Source organism: Cinclus cinclus, chromosome 1 (assembly GCF_963662255.1).
Source record: "Cinclus cinclus chromosome 1, bCinCin1.1, whole genome shotgun sequence".
Classification (NCBI taxonomy): Eukaryota; Metazoa; Chordata; class Aves; order Passeriformes; family Cinclidae; genus Cinclus; species Cinclus cinclus.
Window position 1 is genome coordinate 105,371 of NC_085046.1, and position 18,643 is coordinate 124,013.

General features: G+C 49.8%; 2 protein-coding genes across 5 annotated transcripts; one reads left to right on the plus strand and one right to left on the minus strand.

Moving 5' to 3' along the window:
• Positions 1–1,624: 1,624 nt before the first annotated feature.
• CHPF2 (chondroitin polymerizing factor 2) lies at positions 1,625–7,178 on the minus strand. Of its 3 annotated transcripts, none has more exons than XM_062492846.1 (4): positions 6,762–7,178; positions 4,394–4,958; positions 3,768–3,950; positions 1,625–3,485 (listed from the first exon to the last, which is right to left on the minus strand). In XM_062492846.1, the coding sequence occupies exons 1-4, from the start codon at positions 7,031–7,033 to the stop codon at positions 2,223–2,225; spliced, it is 2,283 nt and encodes a 760-aa protein (XP_062348830.1). In that variant the 5' UTR covers positions 7,034–7,178; the 3' UTR covers positions 1,625–2,222. The 3 variants fall into 3 exon arrangements, with proteins under 3 accessions (XP_062348830.1, XP_062348841.1, XP_062348839.1); XM_062492857.1 differs by having other exon boundaries at positions 4,394–4,992; positions 6,762–6,807; XM_062492855.1 differs by lacking the exon at positions 3,768–3,950.
• Positions 7,179–7,513: 335 nt separating this feature from the next.
• Positions 7,514–17,889, plus strand: ABCF2 (ATP binding cassette subfamily F member 2). Of its 2 annotated transcripts, XM_062505360.1 has the most exons (15): positions 7,514–7,529; positions 7,778–7,945; positions 10,078–10,290; positions 11,195–11,377; positions 11,684–11,855; positions 11,996–12,091; positions 13,150–13,252; positions 13,335–13,430; positions 13,533–13,652; positions 14,227–14,316; positions 14,541–14,651; positions 14,911–14,973; positions 15,432–15,560; positions 16,302–16,505; positions 17,139–17,889. In XM_062505360.1, exons 2-15 carry the CDS (start codon positions 7,792–7,794, stop codon positions 17,274–17,276), a joined length of 1,872 nt encoding a protein of 623 aa, XP_062361344.1. In that variant the 5' UTR covers positions 7,514–7,529; positions 7,778–7,791; the 3' UTR covers positions 17,277–17,889. The 2 variants fall into 2 exon arrangements, with proteins under 2 accessions (XP_062361344.1, XP_062361335.1); XM_062505351.1 differs by lacking the exon at positions 7,514–7,529 and having other exon boundaries at positions 7,731–7,945.
• The last annotated feature ends 754 nt before the right edge of the window (positions 17,890–18,643 follow it).

Here is an 18,643-nt window from a genome sequence, read left to right on the forward strand (position 1 = left end):
GTCACTCATATAGCCTGGCTTTTGTCTAACAGTGAGACAAAAAATTCTCATGCAAACATCCTTTCTGTCTGACAGGAGGAATGACAAACAGAGTTGTTTTCTTGCACTCTTATAATGGCTTTAATGGCAAAAAGGGAGAACCAGCACTGAAAGTGGGGTCTTCAGGGCCTGCTGGGTATGAATCAGAGGCCCACTTGGAGTTCCCCACATCTAAAGGATGTGAAATGATGTACACTGTTCTATCATGTTAGCTCTAACACTGTATTTTAAATAGCACCCTGCACAGCCTGAGTCTTTCCTACTTGGATCATAATGGGTCAGGACCTCCTCATGCAAAACAACACTCATAATAATAAAAGGTTTTCCAGGTAATTGCCATTGTCCTCATTGTGTGAATGTGTGCTTAGATGTTGCATATAGGTAAATCTTGATAAAATAAGGCCTTGTTAACCTTGTAAAATCATGGCTTAGGCCTGCTACTTCAGCTAAGTAGAAGAGAACTATGGGAAAGTGACTCATCTGAACTGGAGGTAGAAAAACAAGTTATATAACCATTACATGCTCACATCATGGTGAATGGTGGTTAGTTGAATTACATTTGTTCTGCTAGAATGGAGTGTAACTTCTAACAGCCTAACTGCTTAAAAAGGTCTGGTTTTTTGCAATAAAGGGCCCTCCTTTGCACCTACCTAGGGACCCTGCATTGCTCTGCTTTGTACACTTAGCAACAAACACTTATCCCCATAAGGCACTGCAGAGACCTATGCTCTTCCCATGTAAATGCAACTGAAACATGCTTCACTTGTTAAATAAACAAATCTGAGATTTCCATCCAATTTGAACCATGGTTCCTGACTTTGAATGCTTCTTTTAATTAATTCTTTGAATGCTTCTTCTCAAATTTTTCAGCATCTCTTTTGATGCCAACACCAGACCTTCACCTTATGAGCGTAGCAAATACAACCTCTCTCCTTCAGCAGTGGCCCTGCAGCAATGAACAGGGTCAGTCACACTTGCTGGCTTACCTCATAAATTCACAAGTTCACATCAGGATTTTGGGCTTTGATTTCTGGGATGTTGGCTGGAGAGATGATGCTGGAAAGCTGAAAAAGTAGGAGTATTAGTGGGGTCCTGGTGTATACCAAGCTAAACATAAGCCAGCAGCATTCCCTCAGACCAAAGGTGGCCAGTAGCATCCCGGGCTGCAGCAGAAGACTGTGCAGGTCAAGGACAATGACTGTTTCCTTAGCACAAGTGAGACATGGTCCTCTCATGACTCACGAGTGCTGTGTCCAGTCTGGGCTTCCCAGTACAAGACAGACATGGACATACTGGAGTTGGTTCACTAAAGGGATGTGAAAATGTTGAGTAATGAGTGTTTGTCCTAACAGGGAGACGCAAGAGCTGCAACTGTTTCGTCTGGAGAACAGGCTCAGCGCAGTCTCATCCGTTTGTGTGTCAGTAACAGGAAAGGGTAGGGAAGACAGAAACAGCTGGTACTCAGTGGTGTCCAGTGATGCTGAGAGAACCAATGGGCACAAATGTAAATGCAAGAAATTTAATTTAAACAGGAGAAAGAAGTTTTGAACTATAAAAGTTACCATCCACTGGAACATACTGCTGGGAAGGACTATGGAGTCTCCATCTTCAAGATATTTAAACACCCTTCAATGTGGATAAATATCCCCAAGATATTCAAACACTGCAGCTCTGGAAGAACCAAAACCGCAAAAGTGAAAGCGGCTGAACAGCTTTGTCCAGATAAACCAGACAGGCTGTGTTTATGCCTCTCGAAAAAGTGAAATGCATAAACACACAGGAGGATGCAGCAACAGCCCTGAGGGTAGCACCGTCAAGGTAACTTAGTCCAAGTACACAGCTCATACTCACTCTCTCCCTGCACTGCTCAGCAGAATTACATAGCTTTAAGTAAGGTCCATTCTACAGCTGGTTTACCTCCCTCATCCCAGAGGCTGCAAAGTTTACAAGTGACAACATTATTCTGCCTGGAAAAAAACATTAAATTTATTTAAAAAAAAACCCAAAAACAAACCAAACCCCCTCTACTGAAACACCCTCATTCCGCAGCCCATGTGCCTCAGAGTGGGTCTGGGAAAGTCTTCCTCCTCCCCTGACATACCCTTCACCCATGGCAAGGCTGGGAAGGGGATGGAAAGTGCCAAGTGTTAAGGTGCTGAGACGCTCTTGGTGTTTCTCATTTCTCAAGTGCTGTTGGCCTGTTCCTGCTCAAAGAGGGCCATGGCTAAATGTGAGCGGGATGCAAGTCCTTCCAAGTTACTTAGCACACAGCGGTGGTACAGCTCCTCACTGAGCCGCGGATTGCAGCTTCGCAGTGTATATTTCTGCACTAGCCCTGGCTCCACAGCCCTGAACAGGTGCAGGCCAGAGTAGTGGAGGAACACATCAAATACCTCCATGCTCTCCAGCACCTCATCTCGGTCCAGGATATCGGCTGCGAGCTTGGTACGTGCTGTCATATAATCAGAATTATAAAAGCAGGCCTCAGCAAAGGAATGTCTGTCAAAATGCCCATCTCTCAGGAAGTCAGTGTTGGAGGATGCCGTCTGCTCACCACGGTACACTAGTGCAGGGTTGAACTCCTGGAAATGCACAGGGAAAAAGACCTGCCAATTGCTGATGGTATTCATACGGCAGCGGTTCAGAAACTCCGTGTTGATTTCTGTCCAGACGCTGGCCAAGAAAAACAGTGTGTCCACAGGGTGCTTCTTTGAGACTATATCCATGAGCTTCACTTGCGATGGCACCTCCGTTTTAACACTAATCCATGGGATTTTAACTTCTGCATAGCGTTTCTCTAGCTCTCCTACCATGGCTTTGACTCCAGCAAAAACATCCACCTGACCAACTCTCTGGGCATCATAGGGATGGTAGATTAAAAGCAAAGTCAGCAAAGCATTATCATGCGTGTCCAGTGTGTTCATAGCAAACACATCCAGGAAGTTTGCTACAAAATCCAGGTCCTGCACTGTCAAGGGAAGCACCAACTGCACCCGTGTGGCCTCTGTCACATATGGCATGGGAATAATTTCCACCTTACTTAAGGGTCGTACCAAGCTCACTCGCTTGGCCAGAACATGACTGTGACCCTTCTGGGTGGCAGCCTCCAGGAGCAGGTCCAGGGTGTATTCCATGCCCCGCGTGGGGTCGAAGCGCCGGTAGCCGTTCAGCAGCTGCCGCTTGCTGAAGCGGAGCAGGGGCTGATACAAATGGTTCAGCTGCTCCACTGCAGACTCAATGATTTCACTGACATCTGCCTTGCTGGCTCCAGAGAGTTCACACTTTGGGGAGCCATCAGGACAGGAGAAGAGGTGCTGTTCTGTGAAGTAGTCCCAGCTGATCACCTCAAAACGGGACTTTGGAAGGAATGGGGCATTAATGCCCACAGGCCAGGTCACACCTGCCTCACCTGCAGGCGTCAGTGCTGTCAGGTTCCTGATCTGCAACTGTGCAAAGAGAGAGCACAAACTTATTGCCACTATGTTCTCAAAGAGTTCTAGGCCAGCTCCTCCCCAGGCCCACCTCACCACTGACAACTGTACACCAGTACTGTCACACTGAGTTTTGGTTAATGCTGTATCAGAAGTGCTGTTTCTGAGACAAGGGACTACAGCCTGGGTCTGACTGACAGCTGCCCACAAATAAGCAATGCTCTTCCTACAGTGTGCTGAAAATGAAAGAAATGTGTTTCGTCAAGGAGTTTTTTGTGGGTAACCCTCACCACATACCTGGAGGTCCTGTATCTCCTGATAGACTCTGTCCAGCTGGATCCTGCTGAACTGCTTGTGCAGCCGGTACATCAGGGTCATGTCAGAAACAGGGTGCACTGCAAGAGCTGCTTGGAACTCCTCTTCTTCCTCCTTCTCTGGTTCAGTATTCTTGGCTAGTTCATAAGTGTGATAATGCTGGCCCTGAAGCAGACAAAAGCCAGAAAGATGGGCATGGAACTTGAGTTCACAGAGCAGCTTTTACTTACCCCAAACACACATCTGCCTCTTTCCATACTGACTGTAGTACCCAGAAAAAAAAAAAAGGGGGCAAGTTGTCCCTCCCACCCTGCAGTGCACTCCCACTTGCTTCTCAGTACCAACATACCCTTTTTATCCTGCCTACAAAAACCTGTGAATTAGCCATGCTAGTAGGGCATAAAATTAAGTCTTATGTGTGCTCTCTCCCTCAACATCCCAGCTGTGATTCTGGGCCTCCCCTCCCCCAATGCTGCCATAGCACAGAGCCCTCTGCAACTCACAGCACCATCTCACAAAAAAGCCACTTGGCAATGCAGCAGAGAACAAGTAAGACTGTGGGCTTTGTCAGGCTCAGCTAACACAAAACCTGAGCAGAGAGGTAGTACCTGGAGCTGGGAAACACAAGTGATGCCAAGAAAATCAATGATGCAACGACCCAGCCACTCATCTGGGCGTACACTGAGGATCTCATTGCGACAGCTGTCCAGGTGTGGGTGGAGCTTAAGCAAGAGGCTACGGGACAGCAGGTAGCCAAAGCCCCCGTGACAGTAACGGGCCTGCTCATCTCCCCCGATGAATTCCTCTGCTCGCCCCAGGTACACATCTTGGTTAATGCTCAGGTGTGTCACCAGAGCCTTGACCTGTTCAGCTTGGGCATAGGTGTCATCCTGCATGATGTAGAACCAGTCATAGTCAGAACCAAAATGCTGATGGATATAGTTCATGGTCTCATACATGAGCCAAATGGGCCTCTCGTCACCATGGGCCACCAGCACCATGCCATGGGGCACCTTGGCACTGCGCAGCCCAGTGAAGTACAGCAGGCGTGGGAAGTGGTGGGCCACTGTCTTGTTCACTGCCACTGCCAACGTGTTCAGTGTGGCCTTGGAGGTCAGCACAGCCACAAACAGTCTCTCATGGAATCCCAATTCTGTCTGGATGTAGCGAGTTCTGTAAAGGAAGTACATACCTACATGACAAACAGCTGGAGGAGAAAAAAAAAAAAAAATCAAAGGATTATGGTAACTTGGGATAAGTCTTTAACTGCTGGAATGTACCCAGGCTGAAAAAGCCTAGTCACAGAGTTTTAAGAGAAGACTCACTAGTAAAAATCCCATTTTGTAAAAACGCTTGCTTCCTTCAAGGCAGCTACAACCTCACATTATCTATCTGAGCTAGAAAACTGTGCTGGCGCAATTAAAATTAAAACACCACAGAGCTAACCACTTGAAGCTTAGTACTAGATGCAGCTTCGCATGTATGCTCAATAAAAACACAGGAATGATTGTTGAGGAGCCTCTAGTGCTGGTGGCTGAGGTGTGCTGGGGTGCAGCAGCTGCACATGGGGCCCTGGGTGCTGGGAGATCACTGAATCCCCAGGCCATGATCCAGCAAAGGCTGGTGGCCTTTGGCCTCACAAATGGCACAAAGCCCTGCAGGACCCAGTGAACAACGGGAAGACTCCAGACCAAAAGCCACCACTGCACCAAGAGGAACATGAGGAAACATATGAAGAGACTACACAGAGACCATGAGGCTACAGAAGTCCAGGGGCCCTTTTGTTCAAGATTGCTCTGCAGAGGCACTGCCCTGAGCTGTTACGATATTGCTGCACCACAAGTGAAATACTTAAACAAACCAAAGGGACACTACGACAGGAAACCTGGGACAAAGGAAACTTGTCTGGCAGTACAAGCATAGAGTGTGGGAGGAGCTGAGCAGGGCACCTGTTGGGTCACTTGAGCTGTAGCTGCAAAGGAGCCTTGGTCCCAGCAGTGACAAGCCTAGGGCAGTGCCAGTGTGATGCCCAGAGTGGCTCCTGCATGGTCAGGCAGGAAAACTTCCTTAACGTACACACTATGATTAATTGATCAAAATTTTCCTAACAAGCAGACCAGTTAAAACAAGTTATGAAAAATAATTTAACATGTTATATTAAACATGAGTAACAAAACAACCACAGAATCCCAGAATGGTTTGGGATGGAAGAGACCTTCAACATTATCTAGTTCCAACATCCTACCACAGGCAGAGACATCTTCCACTAGACCAGGGTACTCCAAGCCCTGTCCAACCAGTATCAGACACTTCCAGGGATGAGGCAGCCGCAACTCCTCTGGGTTACCCGCGCCAGTGCTTTGCCATCCTCACAGGAAAGACTTTCTTCCTAATATCTAATCTAAATGCACTCCCCTTCAGTTTGAAGTCATTCCCCTTTTTCCCCATCACACCACGTCCTTGTTACACGTCTCTCTCCATCCTTCTTAGCTGCTCCATTTCCAGTAGTGTAAGGTTACAGCTAGATCACCGTAAAACTTCTTTTCTCCAGACTGAACAACTCAAATTCTCTCAACCTTTCCTCCACCCCTCTGATCATCTTGGTGACTTCCTCTGGAGTCACTCCAGCAACTTGGTGTCATTTTTGTGTTGGGGATCCCACGGCTGGATGCAGCGTTGCAGGTGGGGCCTCACCTGAGCAGGGCATAATCACCCTCCCTGTACTGAGAAACATTCTTGCTCTTCTTGGGCAATTTTGCTTGCTTTTTTCCCCCTCAGGCTAATTTCCTGGACATGTCTCTTGCACCCCATAAGGTAACAATCTTGGCCGTTGCCTTGGTGCACCACGCTCTTACTACACAAGCTATTTCGAACAGCAAACTTTACCTTGAACCTGTTCACTCACACGAGGATTTAGAATTTCCCACAAGAATATTTTACTTGAAGGAAATCCAGTCCAGAAAAAACACAACTTACCTGAGCACTTTTTTGTAAGGCTTGTTGGGGTCTCTGTAATACGGCACAATCCGGGGCCTGAAGTCCTCGTGGCCCAGGCCCGGCCTCCCCTCCGCTGCCTCGGGCGGAGCCCCGCGGGCGGGCGGCGCGGGCGGGCCCGCTGCCAGACAGCGTTCCTCAGCCGCGCCGTGGCTCCAGGAGGCGCGCAGGAGGCTCAGGCTGCAGCCCAGGGACAGCCCGAGCAGGAGGGGCAGCGCAGGCCGCAGCGCGCTCAGGACCGCGCCCAGGCGCATCGCGGCAACTACGACCGGGCCAAGCTCACAGGGAAGCCGCAGGACATGGTGGGCGCGGGGCGCTCGTGCGGCAGTGGTCCCGCGGGACGGCGGCCCCGGGGGTCTATTACCCGCAGGACAGTGACAGGACGGAGGGTGGCCCGGAGTTCCGAGACAGGGGCGCGGCGAGTGACTGCAGCCCGGCCGCACTCCGCCGCTGCCACCTCACCTGCAGCATCGCCCCGCACGCTTCCGCTTCCGCTCCACTGTCGATGGTGCCTGGCTGCCGCTCTGGCCGGTGCCACCGGCGCCTCTATGGTACCCGCGGGGGCGGGGCCGGGCCGGCGCGTGGCATGCCGGGAGGCGCGGCGGCCGTGCGGACCGCGTTCCTAGGGCCGCGCGCCGCCCGGCGCCGGTGACGGTCCGCGCTGCCATTGGCCGGGGCTCCGAGGGGGCGGGGCGCGCGCACGCGGTCGTCGGCGGGGCTGTTGCGACAGAAGGAAAGCGCGAGCGGCCGGTGCGGGCGGGCCCCGGGAGCTGAGAGCGGGGAGCAGCAGGGCAGGCCCGGGGTGGGCGGCGCGGCGCGGCGCGGGCAGCTCAGCAGGGGGGCGGGAACCCTCGGCAGGAGCCGGTGCGTGGCGCCGTGTGCTCCGGGCCGGGGCGGACGGCCCGCGGGACCGCCGGGGCGGGGAACAGAGGCGGGGCGACCCGGGCCGGGACGGATCGGCGCGGCCTAACGGCGCCTGTCGCCCCCTCCTGGCGTAGCTCTCACCCGCGCCATGCCATCCGACCTGGCCAAGAAGAAGGCGGCCAAGAAGAAGGAGGCGGCCAAGGCCCGGCAGCGGCCGCGCCGGGTCCCGGACGAGAACGGTGATGCCGGGACTGAGCCGCAGGAAGTCCGGCCCCCGGAGGCCAACGGGACGGTGCTGCCAGGTGAGAGGGTGGCCGGTCCTGTGTTTGCCCCGCGTGTCCCAGGGACGGGAGCCTGGCCGGAGCCGTTCCCGGCTTGACCGTGTGCGCTCGGCTGTGCCCCGGGTGGGCGAACCGCGACGGTGATGTTCTCACGGAACACCCTGGGCATGCGTTGTGCGGAACCGGGAGGCTGCAGTAGCTGCTGTTGGGATCGCTCTGCCCGGAGGCAGCAGGGCGCCCGCGGGCCCTGGGGGCTCCGCATGGGCCGTATGGGTGTTTGAAGGATGCCCGTGGCCCTCGTTTGAGGCATGGCAGTGTGAAGAGGAGGGGGCTGATGGTGTTTCCCCTACTCAGACGCATCTTCTGCTACTTGATGCCCAGACCTCTTGGGGGGTTTTTGGGTTTTAGTTTCGTTTGGAGTTTTCCTTCTTCCTTCAGAAACCACTGTAGCGTCTGAATTAATTCTCTTCTTACTGCTACTTGCTGCGACTATCTGCTTACCTGTTTCTCTGAGACGTTCCTGGTTTGCAGAAACTAACAGTCTGCCTCTGAAAGAGGTTTTGTGGCAGTTAAAGACAGAGGCTTGACCACAAGGAGCTGTTGGTCCGAAAGGAAATAGGGCAGGTAACGCTTACAGAAGGAGAGTTTATTTTTGGGTCTTCCTTTACTTCACCTGGCAGCCCGCAAGGTTCTTCCAAGCTCAGCCCGCAGTGCGCTGTGCCGAGAGACAGTGCGTGTATGGCACGGAGCCCCGGGGGGCGGAGGGGTCGCTCTGACCCTGGGTGCCCAGCGCGCTTTTGGGCGCCGGGGCGGGCGGGGGCTCCGGGAGGCCGCGGTGCGCTCCGAGCCGCCGGCGCGCGCGGGGGCAGCCCGGCCCGAGCCGGCCAATCGCCGGCCTCCGCCGGGCTTCATTTGCATAGCGCCTCCGTATTGGTGCAGCCCGGGGCGGCGGGCGGGGCCGGGGCCCGGGCCCGGAAAAGGCTCGGGAGCCTTCGGGCAGCGCGCTCGGGGACGGGGAGGATGGTCGGGGTCTGTCCGCCGAGATTCGGACTCGATGGTCTTTGTGGGTCCCTTCCGGCCCAAGAGATCATGTGGCTCTATGGGTGGATACCGGCGTATTTCTTAACGAGCTATTTATGCATCGGGGTAATGCTCCCTTCCCCACTTTTGCTCACCTGTTTAACTCTTTGTCGTTACTGCTCTATGTCATTGCCCAGAGGAGTCCTGTATCAGTGCCAGTGGCGTTTTTTTGCTCCTTGGCTCAGGCACGTTTGCCATGGTGTTAAGAGTGATTTTGCTGAGTGAGTGATTTTGCCAGGAGTGCTGAATGCTGACAGCCACGGTGTCATTCTGCACTGGCACAATCTGGTCTGCCTGCCAAGATCCTCAGTGCCCCTGGCTGCTTCAAAGGGCAGCATCTCGCACTGAAGAGTAAAATTGGCCTGTGACAGGAAGAATGGTGGTGAGTCTCTGGCAGAGGCGGCCGAAGCTATGGCTGCCCCACTCCCAGGAGTGTCCAAGGCTGGATGGGGCTTGGAGAAATCTGCTGTAATGGAAGGTGTCCCTGCCCATGGCAGCAGGTTTGGAATTAAGCGCTCTAGAAGATGTAACCAAAACTCTTTTAGGATTCTGTGATTCTATGATTTGCTTGTACTGTAGGAGGAAAGGAAGAGGGGAGTGTGCCAGATGGACATCATAGCTTCTCAGAAAATTAGTAGGGACTGTTTCAATGCTGCTGCTGCTTCTCTATTCTCAGCTTCCCCTTCTTTTATTTTCTAGTCAATTTTTTTTTCTGGTCAAGCCTTTTCTTAAGCTTGCAGGCAATACTTTGCTCTATTCCTAGTCTAGTCCTTCCTGCAGGGGGGTTAGTCCCATCACACTCAGAGAACAGCTTGCTGTTCTACCTGCTCACTTAGCTCTGATGGTCCTGTTTTATTTAGATGACATTTAGATCCTTAGCTGGTGGAAGTTCCTACCAGACCATATATATCTTCCTACTAAACTGAAAAGCTGAATGTCATTGCATCTGGGTCTCCTAAACTCTTCTGTAGAAATGAGAGTTGTTTTTGTGGTCCCGGGCCTTTTGGTACACGGGCTTATGACTTCCCTTGTGTTGGTCAATCAGTAAAACTTCTGGTCTTCTCTACATATAGAGGTGGATGCTCTTACAAAGGAGCTGGAGGACTTTGAGTTAAAGAAAGCTGCTGCCCGAGCTGTGACAGGAGTGCTGGCCTCCCACCCCAACAGCACTGATGTGCATATCATCAACCTCTCACTGACCTTTCATGGCCAGGAGCTGCTGAGTGACACCAAGCTGGAGCTGAACTCTGGGAGACGCTATGGCCTGATCGGACTCAATGGGATTGGTAAGATGAGGGAAAGCAGCACGGTTCCCTGGAGCTCAGTAAAGGTGTCATGCTGCTGAGAAGCTGGGCAGGTGCAGGTGGGAAGTGCTGGGAACCGGAAGGAAGACTGTTAGACAGACATGGAAGGGACCCAGCAGTTACTGTGCTCCCATGTCTCCACCCAGGAAGGGGAATTACTAGGACTGCTGATAGAAGTCTGAGATTGCATTCTGGATTTCAAGTATGCTTTTGATCTTTTTTCTGTGGAGAGTTGGGTGAGTTGTGTGGGATCTGCTAATCTGCCTGATTCCTGTATGCCTGATTAGGTTAGTAGAGCCAGTAAACCCAGCGCTGATGGTGTTGGTCAAAGAACTTGTACTGGATAGAGGAGTAGATGTGTGGTTTGGCCTGACTAGAAAAACAACTGTACCATCCATGGAGAAAGTGTCACTACATTGAGAGATGCAAAATATGGGTGTGATGACCATTTGGTTTAAGTTTCAGGAAAACCGAGGTTGTTCAGGGACAAGTGCATTACTTTCCTCTGTGTTAGAAGTCTTCGGAATCTGGAATCCTGATACCAGCTGTCAGACCTGGTTAGAAAGCAGAGAGTACAACAGAGATAAAGTTCCTCAAATCTGGGCAAGGGCTGAAGTGCAGTGGTTTCCAAAAAGCTTCTTTATGTCTTAGTCCTTAGTCCTGTCCTTGGGGTGATGAGCCTTAGCTAGGAGGGTGGCCTGTCCTAGAGAGGCAGTGGGCTCTGCTGTGGTTCCAGTTCTTCTGGCTTCTTGGGAAAAAAATCCCCAGGATTTTCTGAGGTTGGAAAGGGAAGGAGTCACACTGGGATCTGAGTGTATCTCATCTGTTTCACTGTGACATTATATCTCACTGAATCCAGCAATTAATTGTGATTATCTGCACACAGGGAAATCCATGCTTTTGTCAGCTATTGGGAAGCGAGAAGTGCCAATCCCAGAGCACATTGACATCTATCACCTGACCCGAGAGATGCCTCCTAGTGACAAGACCCCTCTGCAGTGTGTGATGGAGGTGGATACAGAGAGGGCCATGCTGGAACGAGAAGCAGAACGTTTAGCTCACGAAGATGGTAAAGCTTCTCAGAGTCCCAGGGAACATTTCCTCTGTTTCTTTCTCTACCAAAGAAAATTTGGGTTCCTTGGGGTAGTTCTCACGTGTTGTGGTACCTTTTTCCCTCAGCTGCCCTATACTAATGGGGATGGATGACACTTTTTTCGATGAATTATTTCATGTGGCATCTGAAATGTCTCAGGGTTGGATATGGAAGGGGCTAGATAGGGGTAAAGCAGAGGGACTGTGAGGTTTCCCAGCTGTGCAGCGGTGCAGCTGAGTGCCCTTTGTAGGCAGAGGTGCTGACCAGCAGGCTCTCTTTCAGCGGAATGTGAGAAACTCTTGGAGTTGTATGAACGCCTGGAGGAGCTGGATGCTGATAAGGCAGAAGCACGGGCCTCACGTATCCTTCATGGCTTGGGGTTCACGCCAGCCATGCAGAGGAAGAAGCTGAAGGACTTTAGTGGCGGCTGGCGAATGAGGGTGGCTCTTGCCAGGTGAGTGGAATAGTGCCACCTGCCTCCCATGAGAGTGCGTGACTGCAGAGCCACAGACAGTTCTAAGAACTCAGGGCAGAGTTGAGAGGCTTTGGGTTACCTACACTTATCCTATGCTGTCATCTCCCTTGTCCTTGCAGAGCGCTTTTCATTCGGCCTTTCATGCTGCTGCTCGACGAACCCACAAACCACCTTGACCTGGATGCTTGTGTGTGGTTGGAGGAAGAGTTGAAAACGTAAGCATGGAGGAGTTTGCTGTTTCTGTGGGTTATGCTTTTCTACTTGTCAGTATATGAGCATGAACATCTTGTCAGCATGTAATCAAGTTTTGCAGGAGTAACTGTATAGTTCTTGTGGGTGCGTAACTGCATTGAAGTACCAGTGACACCTTCTGCTTGCTGCTGTGTGACGTTATGTGATGCAAGGGTAAAGAATTCAATTCATCTCCCTGTCTCACTGGCACTGAAAAAATGAGAAATTCTGGTTTGTACTCCCAGGGTAAAGGTGCTTCCTTGAAAGTTGGGAGCAGACCTTGGCAGCCTGTGTACCAGCACTGTATTCTGTACCAGTAGTGTGAGCTTTCCAGACCTGGCTCTCAGCTCATCTTCCTGCCCACCATTTCTCTGTTTTTACAGAACTGTAATATCTGAGTGTGTTGGTTTCATCTTTTGCTAGTGTGTGAGGTGACTAGTTTTCATAACAAAAGTAACATGTTAGTGTGTAAGGCAAAAAGTTTAGGAATTGTTAGGAAGCTCAGGTTATGGGGTATGCATTAAAAGAACTGTATTATGAGAAGGCTTTGGCTTTGCAGAGGTTTTTCTGTCAGCTCTGTCAATTGAACCTTTTGCATCCTTGCTTTAGAAGTGAGGTGCTTTAGAAGAAAACTTCGAACCTCTTTTTGGGAGGTTTAACCCTTCTTTGTCCGGATTTGGAGCAGAGCCAGATGCACTGTGTGTAACGGATGGGAGTCTGTACTGAGGGGAAAGTAAGCAGCAAAGGTTGAAACTTCTTAGAAATGTGATGCCAGTGGAGTCAGCTGCATCAGCGACACAAGTTACCTGCCACTTAGGCAGCCAGCTCTGGGCTTTTTGTGATAACAGGCGAAAACTGTATAATGGTGCAGGTTGCTTTACTACAGTGAAAACTGTTGGCAGGATTTACTCACTGTAGCTGGTTGAAGCTGCTTTACTGCCAATTTCCCAGAGAATGCATATAAAGCCTTTGTCATCATCAGGGCCAATGAACAGGATTTCTTTTCCTAGTTTCGTTTCTAATAACTTAAGTGGTGCCACAGGTTCAAGCGGATCCTTGTGCTGATATCCCACTCCCAGGACTTCCTGAATGGTGTCTGCACCAACATCATCCACATGCACAACCGCAAACTGAAGTACTACACGGTGAGTAAACAGAGCCCCATGTAACCAGCAGAAACAGGGGCTGCGCTCTGTTCACATCTGATGCTCCGTGCTCTCTTTCCAGGGAAATTATGATCAGTATGTAAAGACTCGCTTAGAACTTGAAGAAAATCAAATGAAGCGATTCCACTGGGAGCAAGACCAAATCGCTCATATGAAGGTACCTGCCTAGCTGCATGAGCACCCTCCTACCATTTTAGTGGGCATCCCTGCCCCTTGTCAACCTTATCACCGTGCCTTTTGTCGAACTCTTTTTTTGCAGAATTACATTGCACGCTTTGGCCATGGTAGTGCAAAGCTGGCCAGGCAAGCTCAGAGCAAGGAGAAGACCCTTCAAAAAATGATGGCTTCTGGCTTGACAGAGAGAGTTGTGAATGATAAGGTAGGATCAGACATGGGATTGCATCTAGAGATCTGTATTTGAAACATGGACTACAGGAGTAGAAGGGTCTTCAGCAGACAGTAGGAATGGCTGACAGAGCTGGTAGCAAGAACGAGATACCCTTCCTCATGCCAAGGACCCCTGTACTCATCTTGAAGTAATGCTGAAGAATGAGAAGAGGAGGAGGAGGAATTTTTTAGGGGAGGGAAATGGAGTTGTCATATCAATAAGACTATTTTGCAGATACAGAAATCAGAAAATAATGCCTAGGGCTCATGGGAGATGGGAGAGGATGCCCAGTGCAGCTTTTACTTTTGTAAAGAGTACAAACTTGTACAAAAAGTACAAACATTTGGTTCAAAGGGAAAGAAATAGGGATTTGTTAGCCAGCAGATGAGCTTGCAAGCAGCTCATCAGAATAAATCTTGAGTGAATTGCAAGAGTGACTTATGAAAAGTCACAATCTGGTGCCTCAGTCTACAGCTGATGTTGGCAGTGAGGCATGATTATAGTGGAATGACTGGGCTGTCCTGTGTTTCGGGGTGTCTCACAGGTGGATATTCTGTGTTAACAGACATTATCGTTCTACTTTCCGCCTTGTGGGAAAATTCCCCCTCCTGTCATCATGGTGCAGAATGTCAGCTTCAGATACACCAAGGATGGGGTGAGTATGGGAGTATGTATGCATAGATCACTTGTGTTCCTGTCACATTTGGGAGTGGGAGACTTTTGGCTGAGGTTATTGAGGGGAGCTGCATTATGACTAATGGAGCAAAGTTCTTGGCAGTGCTAATGCTGGGCCTGCTGGGGACAGAGCACTACAGGTGCAGGGGAGGTTCTGGAGAGTACTGAAAAGGCGTAATGTTTCATGGTTTTTGTGGTTTGCAGCCATGGATCTATAATAACCTGGAGTTTGGGATTGACCTGGATACTCGCGTAGCTCTTGTTGGACCCAATGGAGCTGGAAAGTCAACACTGCTGAAGCTGCTCACAGGAGAGGTTTGCTCCACATATTGTCTACCCTGCTCTGGGCCTTTACTTTTGGGATAGTCTTCAGCAAAGTGCACTTGTTTGCCAAAACACCCTGGTCCAGGCCTTAGAAGTCCTATGGTCTTGTTGAAACACAGGGCTTTTTCTTTCATATTGCCTGTTCAGACTGCCTCCTCTGTGCCAAACTGGAGATGGCTGGATTCTGTATTTCTGGCATACTGCAAGAGGAGAGATTTCCTGGTGAAATTATTTTATTTTCCCCTTCTAGCTGCTGCCCACAGATGGGATGATTCGCAAGCACTCGCATGTGAAGATCGGTAGATACCACCAGGTACTCCCTACAGCAGCCCCCAGGGACAGGGAATGCTGAGGAAAAAGCTGTCAGGAATGAGGAACCTTGCGCCTCTAGTTCTGCTTCTAAGGCCTGTCCCACTGCTGTCTCTTTGTCTGGAGATGGGGGAAGGAACTGTACCATGGAATGGTCTCAGCTCATGTTGTTAGCCTGATAAGACGCTAGCTGTGGTCCTTCCTGTTCGGTCTCCCACCTGCTATGGCAGAAGCTGGTTGCCTTGTGTTGGGTGGTGGGCAAGCCTCCTATTCTGAAGCAGCACTCGTGAAATGGAAATTATTCCCTAATAGTTTGGCACAAAGGCTGTCCTGTGATTGGGGTTATTGGCTCCTGTGTTCTACTGCTCATCGCTGGTACCAGAGGGATGCAAGGGGGGTAGTGCTTAGGGCCGTGAAGTGGTTGGCCTGCACAGCCTGAAGCTGACTTTTCTTGTCTGTCAGCACTTGCAAGAGCAGTTGGACTTAGACCTCTCACCTCTGGAGTACATGCTGAAATGCTACCCAGAGATCAAGGAGAAAGAGGAGATGAGGAAAATCATTGGCAGATATGGTCTGACGGGGAAGCAGCAGGTGGGTATGAGCTGTTGAGGTTTGCTTTTTGTTCATTCGGGGTGTAGAGGTTCTGTGTTTTCTGTTACTCTGCTGATACCTGACAGTGTGATACAGTATGCAGCATGGCACACCACAGCATCAAAATGCTTTTTCTATCTCTGCCTTTGAAATTGGAGAAAAAAATAACTCATGGCTCATGGGAACTTTCTTTGGATTACAGCAATGTGTGGATTGGGAAGGGGTGACCCCCTCACTCTGGGTGGAAAAAAAGCAAGTTCTGGTATAGCGGTAGACCTGAGCATGTTTTAATAATAGTTTGAACTGTCTTACTTCTGTCTTATTTCTGAGATGAATACCAGGCAGAAGTGCTAGAAGGTTCTCAGCTGTTTGTAGGGTCCACTTGGTTCACACAAGAGAGTGTGACAGTGTGACATCCTGTGTGTGACAGTTGTCCACGTGCCTGCAGTTCAGCATGTCACTGCAGAAGTTTAGTTTGATTGTTGAATACCAGTCAGACCAGTCAACTGTCCTTACACACCTTTGCCACAAGCTGGGCTTTGTTGTATGCAGTCCTTCAGAAGCCCCTGGAATTCCCTTCTTCCCTGGCTGGGAGAAGGTTAGTGTAGGTATAAGGCTGGCTGAACATTTGTCTTGTGTCGTGGAGCTGCTGGGAGCCCAAGGTGAGACTGAAGTGGTTTGGGTTGGGGTGGTAGCCTATCAGGTCACTGCAGAGCTGCAAGCTGTGTGTGTGTTGGGCAGGTGAGCCCCATCAGGAACCTCTCTGATGGGCAGAAGTGCCGTGTGTGCTTTGCCTGGCTGGCCTGGCAGAACCCTCACATGCTCTTCCTGGACGAGCCCACCAACCACCTGGACATAGAAACCATAGATGCACTGGCAGATGCTATCAATGAGTTTGAAGGAGGAATGATGCTTGTCAGCCATGACTTCAGACTTATCCAACAGGTAAGGACAGTTGTGAGTTTTGTCAGAGTACCTTTCTAATATTTTAGTAATTAAAACAAGGTGTTTTCAACTGACTGGCTCTTACACATCCCAGAAAGATGGGTGAGTGAAAAAAAAAAAAATCTTAATTCTCTTACTGTGTTCATGTTAAACAATTACTGAGCTAGCCCAGGATAACATCAAGTACTTAAAATAAAAGCTACCTCAAATGTCAAGTGCTGATCTATCAACTCTAGCTTTGGCTGCAAGTTCAGGTGTGATTTTATTTTTCACTGTGATAGATCCAAGTAGTTCAGGTCAAAATCTACTTTTGTTTCAATTACCAATTTAGCAAGAAAAACTTTTCATCTTAGTCCATTAACAACATCAAAATATAAAGGGGCCTAGGATTTTCATTTCTAAAATCTTGTCTAAATTATGCAGAAAACACCAGGGAAGCTGTTTCCCTGTAGATACATTTTTTTTCGTAGTCTAAATGTGGAAGTTAACGAACCTTCGTTGCCAGACTTCTCGGAGTAGTTTTTAGTTAACTTTAAAACTTTACAGTTCTGATAAGATTATAAAATTTTGAGCTGCAACCCTCTCTCCTTATCCCCCTCTGCCTCCTCTTCCTCCTTGTGTGTTTTCTCTCAGGTTGCACAGGAGATCTGGGTCTGTGAGAAGCAGACAATCACCAAGTGGCAGGGGGACATCCTTGCCTACAAGGAGCATCTCAAATCGAAGCTGGTGGATGAGGACCCGCAGCTCACCAAACGGACCCACAACGTGTGAGCTGAGGAGCCCCCAGGCCGTGTTCTCGTGGGGCTGGCGGTGGCCACGACTCGCCTGCCCACCGGCAGGAGCAGAGCTGCTGCTCCCTGCGGCTGTGTTCTAGGATTGCTGCAATACTGCTTCCCCTCCACTTGCCTTGCCACCTCTAGGTCTGGACAGAGTTGTTCTCTCCTGATCTGGCTACGTTTGGGCAACTGTTTCCTTATTGAGACAATGTCCCATCTGAGCCAGGCCTTGGAATCTGTCGCTTGGGGTCACGTCAGTGGCCGTCGGGGTATCCAAGCTGCAGTGATATGATACACAAGTGGAGACCCCAGCCCAGCTTCTCCTGCCTTTTCCTTCCCAATTTCTGCTTCAGTTTAGATACTTCAAACTCCTCTGGCCTTGGTTTGTTTTTAACTATTATTTAACAGTGTAATTAACAGATCTGCCCAAGAATCCATGAGTCAATAAAGAGAGAAAAACAATCTTGATTTGTGAGCCATGGTAGTTGGGGTGTGCTGGGATGAGTCAGCAAGTGCTGAGCTTTGAGATGAGCTCTTCCTGCTAAGTGTTCAGTTCCTCACTACAACCAAAGCTGTGGCCAGAACCTGGAAGATGTGAAGTGGTGAGTACTGAGCTGTGGGGGCAGTGAGCAGGGTCCTCACAGCTGAGGCACCTCTGCTCAGCCCGACTGAACACTGCACTTCTAGTGAGTCACAGAATAAGCCACGAATGCTTCTGTTGTGGACAGTGACGGACACAACTTGCAAGTGTTCTGAAGACCAATTGTTAGAGACAGAACAGGGATCTATGGAAGACCAGCGTGTGTTCTCACCAAGACGGTGGCTCAGGTTTGGTGTTTTGGTGTTCACCTTAGAATTTTCTAATGAGACTCAATAATGTAGCAATTTTGGACTATGAATTAGTTCCCTGTTCCTTGCAGGTTTAACTAAAGACTAATCAACTGAACTTCTATTTTTGTTCTCAATAACAGATTTTTGGAAAAGTTGGTGTTAAATCTCACCCTGAGCCACAGAAGCTTGAATAAAACACATTTTTAATTTTTTTATTAAAACAAAGGGTATTAAAGAGAAAGGTAGCAAATTGAACCTAATAGCTTTTTTTGACCATGAGTTTTAATTTACCTGGTGCATGAGATTGGCAGCACTGGTCACAGGAAAGGTTCATGTTGCCCAGCAGCCCATCTAGCACGCAAGTGGCTGGGTGAATGGAAGGACAGGACAAACGAAGGAGTTGTGCTCCCATGCACTGCTTTCTTTGGTGCCAAATGACTGGCTTTGACTTTTTGAGTAGGGTATTACCTTGTTTTTCTTTCTCAAAGGGCCCATCCAAGTTGTGACTGCTGCTGTGGAAGCACTGAGTGT

Bases quoted from the DNA above. Each gene is read 5' to 3' on its own strand.
- CHPF2 (XM_062492846.1), bottom strand. From the start codon at position 7,033: ATGCGCCTGGGCGCGGTCCTGAGCGCGCTGCGGCCTGCGCTGCCCCTC. The intron at 4,959-6,761 runs GTAAGTTGTGTT...CTTCCTTTACAG, and splicing joins CCTTACAAAAAAGTGCTCAG to AACTCGCTACATCCAGACAG. The intron at 3,486-3,767 runs GTATGTGGTGAG...CTCTTTGCACAG, and splicing joins AGGAGATACAGGACCTCCAG to TTGCAGATCAGGAACCTGAC.
- ABCF2 (XM_062505360.1), top strand. From the start codon at position 7,792: ATGCCATCCGACCTGGCCAAGAAGAAGGCGGCCAAGAAGAAGGAGGCG. The intron at 7,946-10,077 runs GTGAGAGGGTGG...CTCTACATATAG, and splicing joins CAACGGGACGGTGCTGCCAG to AGGTGGATGCTCTTACAAAG. The intron at 14,974-15,431 runs GTACTCCCTACA...CTTGTCTGTCAG, and splicing joins AGATCGGTAGATACCACCAG to CACTTGCAAGAGCAGTTGGA.